Genomic DNA, 14392 nt, shown 5'->3' on the forward strand with positions numbered 1-14392 from the left:
GAGGAAAAGGATGACTCCATATTACAGTCTGCGTACCAGAAATCCGGATAAGGAATTCTGTTAACCCGGGAGAAGGTGTTAGGCATTCTCGAGTTCCGTGGTTCTAGCACGGTCGTTCAACTGTTATATTCGGCTTGATTATCTGATTTTATGCAAATATGAACTTATGTGCAAATTTTAACTCTTGACCGCTTTTATTATTATTTTTTACGAGAATTGCAATGTCGTGAAAATATATCTCGAACCACGTCACATCAATGCACCCGTGGTTATTGACATATCTCGACTCGGTTGAGATTTGGATTTGGGTCACATAAATGTGCACCCGAATTAAGGAAAATAAATTATTAAGACGCGCCTAAAGCAACTAGCGTATTGTTATTTTGGGGAAGGCCGTAAAATTCGCTAAACGACCTGTCCCGAATTCTAAGTATTTTAATATATACATTTAGAGGGCCTTGCGACTTGTACATTTGTTTGTCGAGGCTCGTCTCATTTATTATTAAAGAATTTGCAACGTCATGGAAATGCATCTCGGGCCACGCCATAATCAATATACCCGTAATTAGAGACACATTTCGATTCCGTTGAGATTTGGATTTGGGTCACATAAATGTGCACCCGAGTTTAAGGAGATATCATTATTAAATACGCGCCTAAAGCGACTAGCGTGTCATTACTTTGGGTAGGGCCGTGAAATTTGCTAAACGACCCGCCATGGAAAACTGAACGCTTTGATATATACGTTGAACGAGGGCCCCGCATCTTGTGCGTTTTTATTTGTCGAGGCTCATCCCGTCTTTATTTTAAAAGGATATCCTATAGCAACTACGTTTCTTGTCGCGTTTGTCTCTACTAATTGAAAGCAGAAATAACCCTAGTTAATTACATGCTTGCCGGTTATTTACAGCAGGATTCCGAATACTTTTACAAAATTCAGAAACAGGGCCACGCCTACGGGCAAGCGATCGAATCTCATGGGCCCAAACCCAGCTTGTGCGGGGTTGGCCAAACCCGGGCCACTGACTCTCTGACGAGGGCCTGCTTGGTCCGTTTCAACTTGGGCTCGACCTTCATGAGGTTGAGACCGTAAACTTGTGTTCTTTGTTCTAAAGGTGTGGTTTATCAATTATAATAAGGTAGTTTATCAAAAGGGAAGGAGATTTAAATAATGATGGATAATTTTCATGCATTAATGGACATGCTAATCACAGACATAGCTCATTTTTGAGTTATAGCCTATTATACTGTCAAACCTTTTATCTATCAACCTACACACATAATAAAATATCAAGTTACCCTACCATTGACATTTGCTATGTATGAGAGCTAACTCAAGTATCCAAACAGAAATGTAAAACTACTATACATTCCGTGATATTCAGTATACAAGCTATGTCTAAAAATAAACAATCTTCAACTCTTCTCTTTTGTATTCATGCTCAACTTTCAAGTTACATGGACAGTATTAATCGTGTACCTAGTATAGCAAAGCAAAAGAAGAAGGAGAATGATCAGCTGAGTAGTATGCAACAAACACAGCAACAGCAGATAAACAGCAACAACACAACAACAACAACAAGCAGCCACAAGGATGAAGCTCACAGGTGGTCGAGCAACAAACAAACAATCCCAGAAACAGGATAGTGAACCAGCAGAAAAACCAGAGTATTCAATGTAACAACACCAGCAGTTCAACAATCACAAACAACTCGGCAAATGAACAACAATTGGCCAAGACAGCTTGACCAACTTGAACTCTTGTGCAGTTTTCAGACAGTGTTTGGGTTACAATATTCTGAAATTTTCTTTATCTGAAGACTAAAAAGTGTCCCAGCCCCTTTAATGTTCTGAAACAGCTTATTTATAAGCTAATCCGGGTCAGTTAAGCTGCCCGGATGCCTGCAGGTTGTAATCTGCCCATACCCCTTAACTCCTCATGCCTAAAGGCATTTTTCTTGGTAAACTCCTCAGCCCCCCATGCTTTGTCCTATTGTTATAATCAAGAGTTATGGGTTTAAAGTATTCATTTACTTCCCATGCTCTTATGTTTTGTTCCCCATTGTCATTAGGTTAATAGTACTTTAATTACCACTTGACATGCTCTTAAGTTAGTGCCTGACCAAGCTCTGTTAAATGCCCAAATTACCCTTAGACTTTTGCACATTACTTTATTACCCTAACTCCTAATGGCCAGTATATAAACCTCTCTGATTTCAACTAATTACTGACCACTAATTACTTAACTTAAACTCAATGCTGACTTCAGGTGGATCTGTTAGCTTTCCACAGCTAACAATCAATTTTCATCCTAAATTCAGCCAATGATTCCAATCCAATCAAACAGGGGTGCCAATTAAAGGGTACGAGTTGGTCATGCTGATACAAGTAATACCAACAAGAAACAGGCATAGTAATCAATACTGAAATTCAACTCTTGATTTTCTAATCTTTCAAGTGAATTTAGTTGACGACACTTATTTAAACGAATACACAAACTATAATATACAACAAACAATCATCAAAACTATAAAACAAACTAAACATTTAACTCAAAATTCACACACATGGACAGACAAATCAGAAACCAACCCAAACCAGAACATGAGCGACAGATTGATTTTAGGAGGACAAAAGAAAAGGAGAGTTACCTCAGGGAAATGAAATTAAGACTGAAAAGCTCGGACTCGGACCGGATCATTTTGGGGTCGAATGAACTTTAATCGGAGTGTTCTTAACTGAGAACACCTCGGCAAAAGTCTATTAGACCCTGATCCTGTTGCTGATCCGGACAGACCTCCATAACTCTAAGTTCTAGGGTTCTTGGTGGTCTGATTCGGGATCCGTTCAGTTCCAGTCAGATTCGAATGGAACCAAAGTCATTCAGGGGGTGAGGGAAGTCAGGAGATGCTGTGGTGTGAGTTTGGGGTCAAGGGGTGTAGATCGGGTTTTTGCTCGAATCTTCGATTGAAGATTCGAGAAGCTACAGGGTGATTCGAGGTGAACGGTTAAAGGATTCATATTCAGGGTGGTTGGGTGCATCGGGGGTGTTATTTTGGTGGTCATCGGAATCCGGGTGGCCGGGTTTACGGAGGGGAAACCTAAGGCTGCTTAGGGTTTGAGAGGAGGGGGTCTGGGACGATGGTGAAAAGTGGCTGAAGAAGGGGGGGTCTGGTTTGGGGCGTGGGGTAAGAGGTTAGGTTTATATATGGGGAGGGTGGTTCAATCCTGGCCGTTGGATTGATTACAATTGATGGCCAGGATTGGGGAAGTTTAAAAATACGGTACCGTTTTGGTTAAGTAAGGGGTCGGTTTAAAATGGGAATGGGTCGGGTCATGAGGGCCAATAAAGGCCATTGGATCAATGGAGATGAATGGCTCAGATTAACCGTCCCTGAAACGACGTAGTTTTAGTGTTGCACTACGTCGTTTTGATGGCCTGGGGACGGGTTGCTTGGGCTGGCTGATGTGGGTTGATTTGGGGCCTCAATTTTAAAAATGAAAATAGGCCCAAGTCCGATTTCCTAAACAATTTGCACTTTTTCTTTTGTTTTTCTAATTTTAAACACAATTAAAAATAAAAACGAGATAAAAACATCCATTAATTAACACTTAACACATTTATCTCATACATATTAAAATATTTAAATAGGTTAAATTACATCCTAGAATAAAAGATGCATATTTTTGTGAACTTAATGACCGAATTATGGTTTAATTACACATGACATACATATTTTGTATTTTGTTTGATGGGATTAAATGAACAATGGACAGAACCACAAATGACTACCAACACATGTCACGTAAAAATCGAAAATTGTACAGCGAGGCCATTTGCCATTATTTTGATTTCTTTTTTGGAGTGATTGTCCGCGAAGCAAAAATCACGTGCTTACAACAGTGTCCTTCTAAATTTTGAATTTTCTGATACCAGATATTAGTCCAAGGAGTTTTTTTGAAGAAAGGACAAAACTGTTTATGAGACAGCAAGGAACCATACCAGCCATAATAAGGACCATCGACTTTGTTGATGACTCATTTGGTGTGAGTGTGCCCTCAAACCTACCATACTCAGCTAAAAATCTCACTTGGAATGATAAGAAAGCTATAACAGGAAATCAACTTGAAAAAATAGCCAAGATGAAGACAAGAAAGGATAATGGCAAGTCACAAAACTATTATAACTTGAACTAAAGGTAGAAAGTCAATTAAATGGTGAAAGTTTTTGTGAATTTTAACTTTAGAATGCTTGTAATTATTGCTATGACGATACAATTTTAATTTGCTGGTTGATGTAATTACTGCTATGACAGTACATTTATTTTTGTATTTGGTGGTATGGATTTCCATGAAGTCCATTATGTGAATGTTATGACGGTTGGTGATATGAAGTTGGCGATGTAATATGGCAGTTGTTATTATGAATTTATGTCAATGTTAGTAAATTATGAACAGTTTGTGGTATGAATTTTCAAGTTCACCATGTTCCCTTTATTCTGATACACTATGACATTATCTTTTTGTTAATATAAATTGAACACATAAGGATATGGCAAAAATGTAATTGCTGCTATAACAAGTATTTGTGCAGATTAACACCTACTAATTCAAAGTGGAGAATGCTAAAAATCGAAGCCTCATATTCATTCACCATTTCAGGCCAAAAACAGAAGCATCATACTATTACATCTCCAATTGGAGTATCATTCTAAGGGCCTAAACCAATACATGCTGATAAAAAATACATTTCTAGATTCTTAAGAAACTAGTTCCCTACTTCACTAAGCAATACATATCAATTCACTACACAAAGAGAGGGCTGAACTAACACAATGATAATCAACTAAACAAGGAAGAACCATAATGAAATCTACTTCATTATCCAGGCGACAAAGAATCCAATAAACAGTGCCTAAGAGTCAATTATCACCATCATTAATTGTACAACTCTTTCTTCCAACCTTTTGACTTTAGTAGCTTCAGATTTGTTCATGGCTTCCATAGCAATTACTTTTCCCCTCAACTTGTCTCTTTCAATTGCAATCGCATTCAAAGACGACGTCAATTATCTTATTTCAAGCTGGGAACCATCCGTGGATATTTCATCTTCCCTTTCAAAATAACCACATGAATTATTCTGTTAAAGAACCATTTAAAAGATTCAATTTTCAAATCAAAACAGCTAGACATAGTAGAAAGATTAGACAAATTCACTTGCCAACACTTACTTTAGGCCGTGGACATTATAAAATTTCCTACCGGGGTTAGCTGGAGTGGTTGATGTAAAATGGTTGGCAATGATACCACATCAACGCCTTCTCTGAGAGGAAGTATTACTCTGCGACATTGAATCTCACCTGAGAGGACAGAGTAGAGCAAACAAGAGGAAAGAAAATTTTGTGCCCGAACCCTAGTTTTTCATCGACTAAATATGGTCTTATTTAATCCATAAAGGAGACTAATAAACAGGTTATAAGGGTGGGGCGGGTTTCTAAAAGAATGGATCGAGAATTGCCTAGTTGGCAAATTATTATGGGTTCCCGGTGTCATGTTGGACATCTGTTAAGATTAAGGACAAATTTATACACTATATTAATGGTAGATATGATTTTGGATCAAAAGTAGAAATGGATATAAATGTGACTAATTTTCAATAGTAGAGCGGATAATTTTAGCCTTTTTCCCTTTATTAAACAATTGATACAAAAAGGGACAATTGGCGAAATTCTTACAAAATAATTTGAGGTAATTCACCTGAAATTGGGCTTCCACTATTTCATGGGCCAAAACAACCTAATCTAATGGCTTAAGAGCGGGAAAAGGCGTTAACCCAATTCCAACTTCTAGACTCTTCGCTGCTCAAATCAAAACGGAGCTGCTATTATCACATTTAACGCTGTACTCCGTCACATCGTCGATGGCCGGAATAACCATTACCCGGTGGCTCACCGTCTCTCCGGCGTCTTTTACCTCACTACTTCGCCGTCTGCTTTCCCCTTATTCCCTTCGTTACCACCACTCCTCTTTGCCAACACATTTTCCCAAAACAGTGTCCTCTTTTTCAGTCTCCACAATTAGCTCATTCAGAAGCAGACCATTTTCCACCACTACTACCACCCCTGAAACACCCATTTCGAATACCCCAACTCCAGCTCCTCCGAAGCGCAACACATTAGTCAATTTCTCATTATCTGATTCAGAGGACTCCGATTCTGAGGCGGATATGAACGAGGTAACAAAATCGTCGACTAAACAGATAGACAAATCCAAATTACCACCACCATACGACCCATTTAATAAGAAACCCGTAATTGAGGAACCTGAAGACCCAACGAACTTGCAAGAAGTGTTTCAGAAGATGCGTTCAGATGGGCTGATCAACAGTGCAGTGAAGATGTTCGACGGATTGTCAAAGGATGGCTTAACCCATGAGGCATTGGAGCTATTCTCTCAGATCAAGGACAAGAGCCAGATGCCAGATGTGGTGGCTCACACGGCGGTGATCGAGGCATACGCCAATGCGGGGCAGCCCAAGGAGGCTCACAAGGTGTACCTGCGGATGCTGGCAAATGGGGTGCTTCCGAATGCCTATACGTATAGCGTTTTGATCAAGTCGTTGGCAGAAAGTGGAGAAGGGAAGTTGGCGAAAGAGGCGAAGAAGTATGTGTTGGAGATGGTGGAGAAAAGGGGAATGAAGCCCAATCCTGCTACTTGTTTGGGCAGTTACGAAGGGTTGGTGAAGGCAGGAATGGAGGAAGAAGGGAATGAATTATTGGAGATAATGAAGAGCAAAGGAGCTGTGCCTGAAGAGAGTAAGATGAGGGAGGTCTTGAAGAATAAAAGAGGACCAATTCATAGGACCATAATGCAGGTTTTCTATGGCAAGTAAAAGATGTTTTTTTTCTTTTTATTTAATACTAGCTCTTTGCTGTGTAAATTGTTGTATTAGGAAGATTCTTGGTATTTGTCATATGGAAACAAATTACTACAAGAGATGCAGAGAACATTGTGATTGGGGAAATGGTTTTCTAGTTTTTGGCAATTACTCTTTTCGGATGAACTACATATAATATTTGGAATCAACAAAATCTTCTACCAGAAAGACTCATGAAAGCTTCATCCTAGTTCCCGAAGTTCACATAGATCTAGCGGTATCTGTTAATGACCAAAAATGATGTTACTTCTCTATGAAGTATTTTGCTATAGTTTGACGAACTCCACCAAGCATAGCGACCACTTGCTCAGCTGGTGACTCCAAAACTCCTTAACTGATGTAGGACTAACAAATTCGAACTTGCACCTGTTTGTCCTTAAAATTGGATAACAATTAAACTTATAATGTGGTTTTAAGAATACATGTAACTGTGTAAGAGTAATAATAGAAATTAACAGTAATATAAAGCAAACCAGTGTTTGAACAGAATTCAGCCCTCGAGCTTGAATACCCTCGAACTAGTTTGTGGGAGAACAGTTAAAATATAACAAGCTGATAAACAAGAAAATGAACTGTAGAAAAGGCGTTATATTGCTTTGATATCTCAGAGTGTCAGGTGCTTACAAAATGATTAGGACCCTCTTTATATAGTAGAGGAATCCTATTTATGGTACAGTTCTAATTACAGAAGTAAATCCTATGATTAACCTAAACAACTGCCTTTGATTTGATTCGTTCCGAGATTCCCGCCATGATCTTCGACTAGTCACGAATATCTCGCTGGCCTCGATCTCGGCAGACACTTCGATTTTCGAACTCAGTACCTTGCCTTCGTCACTTTGATCTGCTCCACTACAAGGCTAACCGTCGATGCAACTCCCTGGTCTCGATCAAATAGTAAAATCGGGTAAGCCCGGTGTTAGCGGAAACGTAAAAGAAAGAACACAAGATATAACGTGGTTTGGATCAAAGTAATCCTACGTCTACCAGAGAACAGTTGCCTTTTTAATATTAACAAAGGAAGGGGAGATTTCCCAATTACACTTAAGAGAATTTCTCTCTTAACTCTCTACTCACTACAATGTATTGTATTATTTTTGGGATGGTTTCTACAAATGAAGGAGTGCATCTATTTATAGAGGTAAAGACCTCCTCTTGATGTCATTGGTGACATCAAACTACCTCCTCTTGATGTCATGGGTGACATCAAAGGAAGAAGCTTCCTCCTAGCATCCACACAAACTCTTTCCACCAACTCTTCCAATTGACATGCCATTGTTGACTAAACATAAACCAACACTTTCATTCTCCACCTTAGTTTGCGTTTCGAGTGTGAGTGTGAACAACTCTGGCCAAAATTTCTAAGCTTACTCGGCAACCCCGTTGTAAGAAACAAGAAGAATCAAACCATTGTTGAACATACCACCTCCACCTAACAACTGTTCTCTTCGGAGTTGCATCAGTTGATGCACACACCCTCCAAGTCTTTGCAGTGTGCAAACTTAGCGAGCAGGACTATCTTGGTCAATATGTCTGCAACATTATCTTCTGTGATAACCTTCACGACCTTGATAGTTCCCTCTTCAACAACATCTCGAATAAAATGAAATCTGACATCAATGTGTTTAGTGCGCTCATGAAATCTCTTATTTTTCATTAGATGAATAACACTCTAACTATCACATCTAAGAGTTGATTCCAGCTTAACCAAAGTCAATTCCGCTACTAAACCTTTCAACCAGATAGCTTCCTTCACCGCCTCCGCTGCTGCCATGTATTCTGCTTCTGTCGTAGACAAAGTGACAATCGACTGTAGAGTCGACTTCCAACTAACGACACTGCCAAAGTGGGTAAAAATGTATCCAGTTGTGGACCTTCTTCTGTTAAGATTTCCTGCATAGTCAGAATCTACATAACCGAGAATTGAAATACCTCCACCACTTTTTCGAAAGGTTAGACCAATACCAGAAGCTCCTTTGAGATATCTCAATATCCACTTGACAGCTCCCAATGCCTCTTTCCTGGGCTGGACATGTATCTACTTACCACACTTACAGATTGAGCAATATCTGGACGTGTGCATACCATAGCATACATAATGCTACCAACTGCACCAGCATAAAGAATCTTTGACATATGCTCCACCTCATCCTCGGACTGAGGCATTTGTAACTCTGAAGGTTTAAAATGAGGAGCTAATGGTGTACTTACAGGCATGCACGTATGCATATTGAATCTCTCGAGAACCCTTTCAATATACCTCTTCTGAGAAAGATGTACAATACCGTATTCTCTTGAAATCTCCATACCAAGGATTTTCTTTGCAGCTCCTAAATCCTTCATGTCAAATTCCTTACTCAACAGTTTCTTCAAAGCATTTATCTCTGTAATGTTGTTAGCAGCAATAAGCATATCATCAACATACAACAGTAAATAAATCATTGAGTTACCAGACATCTTCTTGTGATACACATAGCTATCAAATGCACTCCTTGAGAATTCATGTGTAGTCATGAATGCATCAAACCTCTTGTACCACTGTCTAGGGGATTGCTTCAAACCATACAAAGACTTCTTTAGTTGGCATACATGATCTTCTTTTCCCTCAGCTAGAAACCTTCAGACTGATCCATATAGATTGTCTCTTCTAGATCACCGTGTAAGAAAGTAGTTTTGACATCAAGCTGTTAAAGCTCCGAGTCAAATTGGGCAACCAATGCTAGTAGCACGCGAATTGAGCTATGCTTCACGACTGGAGAGAAAATCTCATTGTAGTCAATTCCCTCCTTCTGACTGAAACCTTTTGCAACCAATCCCGCCTTGAACCTAGCATTTTCCACTTCAAGAATTCCCTCTTTCTTTCGGTAGACCCACTTGCATCCAAGTGTCCTCTTCCCCTTTTGTCTTTTCACTAAGATCCATGTCTGATTCTTGTGAAAAGACTACATCTCTTCAGTCATGGCTAACCGCCATTGCACAGTATCCTTGCAAGAAGTTGCTTCAATATACGAGGAGGGCTCCAGATCCTTAATCTTTTCTTGTGCAGCTACGAACGCATATGCAATCAAGTTTGCTTGATTTATAAGGCGTTCCGGTTCTTGTGTCTGCCTCTTCTCCCTCTCCTTCGCAATTGTGTATGGTTCATTGACATCAAGTTCTTCAAGGTCTACATCTTCTGACTCATCTTTAACCTGAGTCTCCTGATCCTTTTCCTTGGAAAGCTCCACCGAAAGCTCGTCGTTCTTGTTTCTTGAAAACTCCACAAAAACTTTACGGGGATCAAGTATAGAGGATTCATCGAAGGTGACATCTCTACTAACTATAAATTTGAGTAAAGACAAACACCAAAGTTTGTACCCTTTTACTCCATCCACATACCCTACGAATATGGCCTTCTTAGCCCTTGGTTCAAGCTTTCCTTCATTAACGTGATAATAAGCTGGACACCCAAATACTCGTAAGTATGAATAGTTAGAGGGTTCACCTGACCATACCTCATTCGGAGTCTTAAAGTCAATTGCCGATGCTGGAGATCGATTGACAATATGAGCAGCAGTGTGAACTGCTTCAGCCCAAAATACTTTGGACATTTTGGCTTGTAGGAGCATACAACGAGCCTTTTCAAGAAGAGTTCTGTTCATTCTCTCGGCAACTCCATTCTGCTGTGGGGTATGCCTGATAGTCCTATGTCTTGAGATCCCATGAACCTTGCAGAATTCATTAAACTCTTCATTGCAAAACTCCAAGCCATTGTCTATGCGAAGATACTTGATTTTCCGCTCCATTTGATTTTCAACCAAAATCTTTCACTCTTAAATGCTTCAAAAGCATCACTTTTTGCCTTCAAAAAATGCACCCAAACCTTTCGTGAGAAATCATTAATAAAAGTGAGAAGATATCTCTTTCTGTCCTTCGATGGAAGTTTAGAGGGACCCCATAAATCTGAATAGATATAGTCTAGCACTCCTCTTGTCTTGTGTTTGCTAGTGCTGAAGCTGACCTTCTTCTGCTTCCCTAGAACGCAGTGCTCACAGAAGTCAAGTGTGCTGATCTTCTGACCTTCCAAAAGGTTACGATTGCTCAACATCTCCAGTCCACGTGCGCTCATATGACCCAGTCTCATATGTCATAGTTTTGCCTTGTCATCATTAGATAACTGCACTGTAGATGCATTTGCAGAGCCAACAATGGTGCTTCCGACCAATGTGTAAAGGCCGTTCTCCAGCTTGCCTTTCAGCATGACTAAAGAACCTTTAGTCACCTTTATAGTTTCTGCTTCGCTCATGTACCTGTAGCCTTGTTCATCCAGTGTACTCAGGGAGATCAAATTCTTCTTCAGATCAGGAACATGACAGACTTGTGTAATAGTCCTCACGACTCCATCATGGCAGCGAACCCGAACTGAGCCAATGCCAACTATTGCACAAGTTGCATTATTGCCCATTACTACGGTTCCTCCACTTTTTTCATAGCTGCTAAACCAGTCTTTTCGGAACATCATATGCAGAGTACAAGCAGAGTCTAACACCCATTTGTTTCCATAACTACTATTATTATTACACGATTTTGTTAGTACATAATCATTATCAAAATCATGTACCTGTTCAACTGTAGATGCATTCGCCTTTTCCTTGGACTTTGACATTGGGCAATCTCGTTCAAAGTGCCCCTTCTTGCCACAACCCCAACACTCTGTATTCTTCTTGTTTACACGAGACTTTGATCTGTGCTTTGATTTGCTCTTTCCCTGTTGGCTAGTCCGGCCTCTCACAAAGAGCCCACTTGCCTGGTCATCTCTATCTCCTTCAATGTGCCTCCGCACATCACTAGAGTTAAGTGTCTGCCGCACTTGCTCAAGCTTGATAGGCTCCTTGCTATACATCATTGAATTCTCAATATCACGATATCCTGAAGTCAATGAAAATAGCAAAGCACATGCAAGCGTCTCCTCCTCCTTTTTAATTCCTGCAATCTATAAGTCGATGACAAGTTTATTGAACGCATCTAAGTGATCTTGTAACGAAGTACCTGACCCCATCTTAAATGTGTGAAGACGCTGTTGTAACAACATCCTTGTTGTCACTGATCGGTCTTGGTATAGCCCTTCTTGCTTTTCCCATAACTGTTTGGTCGTCTCTTCGGTATCCGTACTCACTTCACAAAGCATGTTAGGTGCAAGGGATAGTTGGATTGCACTCAATGCATCCCCTTCAATCTTTTCCTTGTCAGGAGATGATATATCCTTAGGATACTTTCCGTCAATAGCATGGATTGAACTTTCCCTCCGCAGTAATGCCATCATCTGGATCTTCCGGATATTGAAGTTGTTGCGTCTACTGAATCTATCAATTTCAAACTTCATGGAACTCATCTTTGCTTGTTCTTCCTCCTTGGATCGTTAAAGAATCTGGTCGCTCTGATACCAATGTTAGCGAAAACGTAAAAGAAAGAACACAAGATTTAACGTGGTTCGGATCAAAATAATCCTACGTTCACCAAAGAACAGTTGCCTTTTTAATATTAACAAAGGAAGGGGAGATTTCCCAATTACACTTAAGAAAATTTCTCTCTTAACTCTCTACTCACTACAATGTATTGTATTATTTTTGGGATGATTTCTACAAATGAAAGACTGCATCTATTTATAGAGGTAAATGTCTCCTCTTGATGTCATTGGTGACATCAAACTACCTCCTCTTGATGTCATGGATGACATCAAAGGAAGAAGCTTCCTCCTAGCATCTACACCAACTCTTCCAATTGACATGTCATTGTTGACTAAACATAAACCAATACTTTCACCCGGTTTTAACCGTATACAACACCCTAATTCACATTCAGGAGATCTGATAGTTAACCTCTGGCTAATAACAGTGCCTTCCTATTCTGCGAGTAGTGTTCAACCAGAGCGATGAACAGAGTCTGTGGATTATAATCCTATAAAGTGGCCTTCTTTAAGGCCTATAAAGTGGCCTTCTTTAAGGCCTATAAAGTGGCCCTCTTCTAGTCTTTGGTGCTTCTGCTACCCTTTTCCCTTCTTTAAGGCCTACGGGATTTTTCTAATGAATTTATTTTGAAAAAACCTTTGTTTTTTCACATCCTAAACATGCAGCTGTCACAGACCAGTAGTAATACGAGGGTCTTTGCTCTTCTATCAGAAATTTACCACCAAAGGGAAAAGAAAAGAAGAAAAAGTAGTAGTGTACAATTGATACTCGCCTAGCATGTTCTGTCTTTGTGTCCTACCTCTTCTCTAAAGAGACATTTTCGACCTTTACCAAATAAGATGGTCTATAAATCTTAGTGTCATCTGTATTTTTGTATTGATATAGTAAGCTGTGCTTTGGAAAAAATAATAAGAAAGGAAGTGTCAGAATCAAACAGGATTGTGATGTTATCCCGTGATAACAAAAGGGTATTAAGCATCAAAATTCATTATATTTTTAATGTTATGAGTCATATCTATTATTTTTGCAGTTTTAATAAATTTAGACCCAAAAGATTTTATTCCGCATCGAGAGTTATGAATTCAGTTGAACTCATAACTAGCACACAACATCCGCCCCTTGCGACAAGTTCTAGAATGTTAGAAAAATATTTGAGAATGTCCAATTGATTAGCTCAACTCGTCTTTGACCTTTTAGCTTGTCTTCCTCGTTGAACACAGAATTAGTTTTAACAGTTAGTAGTTTTATACTGATGCTATGTTTCTTATTTATTTTATCTTATCAAAGAACGCACCTACTAAAAATCCCATCTGTAACTTTTTTAAAACCTATCTTTATTACCACTTCCCCAAAAAGCTTATTCTGTATCTTTCTCACGTATGAATGCTCATTCTTCATTTCCAAAGGAAAATAGTGAAAGCTGATTTTACATGATTGTCAAGTTTGGAATCACTTTTTCCTATGCACATCTTTGTGTATGAAAAATTACAATCTTCTGTATCTTGTTTTTATACAAATAGTCTGCTCTTAAAATTGCTACACAATTATAGTAGGCAGTTCTAATGGTTTCACAGATATTATCTTTTTCTTAGATTTAAGAAGAAAACATAATCCTTGTAGTTTGACCGACCAATTACAAGAATAATGATGCATAGTGCAAATTTATCAATGGAAAAAGTCAAGTCCAATTCTGTACTTACCATTTTATCTCCTTTTATTCTAAAAAAATATAAAATGTATTTCCCCAAATTCTATACTTATACTTGCAATTCAAATAGAGTAAAAAGCAAGTGTTGAATTTCGAATATGATTGGGAACCAAAATTAAAAAAATAAAAGAAAAAATATGTTACTAATGATTAGTGATTGTTAATAATTGATTTAATTATTTGAATAGTGGAATCAGAGACAACTCAACGAATATCTCTTAAATACAAAATTGAATGCCACCTGTCTCTTTTTACGAAGAATTACAGTTAAGAAAAAGAAAAATGAAGGAAAAAGATTTT

The 14392-nt window shown here is 38.9% G+C and overlaps 1 protein-coding gene across 1 annotated transcript; it reads left to right on the forward strand.

Annotated features, from left to right (window-relative positions):
* Positions 1–5686: 5686 nt before the first annotated feature.
* Positions 5687–7024, forward strand: LOC107795709 (uncharacterized). Its single transcript, XM_016618389.2, has one exon. The coding sequence runs from the start codon at positions 5921–5923 to the stop codon at positions 6890–6892; it is 972 nt and encodes a 323-aa protein (XP_016473875.1). The 5' UTR covers positions 5687–5920; the 3' UTR covers positions 6893–7024.
* Positions 7025–14392: the final 7368 nt, after the last annotated feature.

The sequence above is a fragment of the Nicotiana tabacum genome, chromosome 7, assembly GCF_000715075.1.
Source record: "Nicotiana tabacum cultivar K326 chromosome 7, ASM71507v2, whole genome shotgun sequence".
NCBI classification, from domain to species: Eukaryota; Viridiplantae; Streptophyta; class Magnoliopsida; order Solanales; family Solanaceae; genus Nicotiana; species Nicotiana tabacum.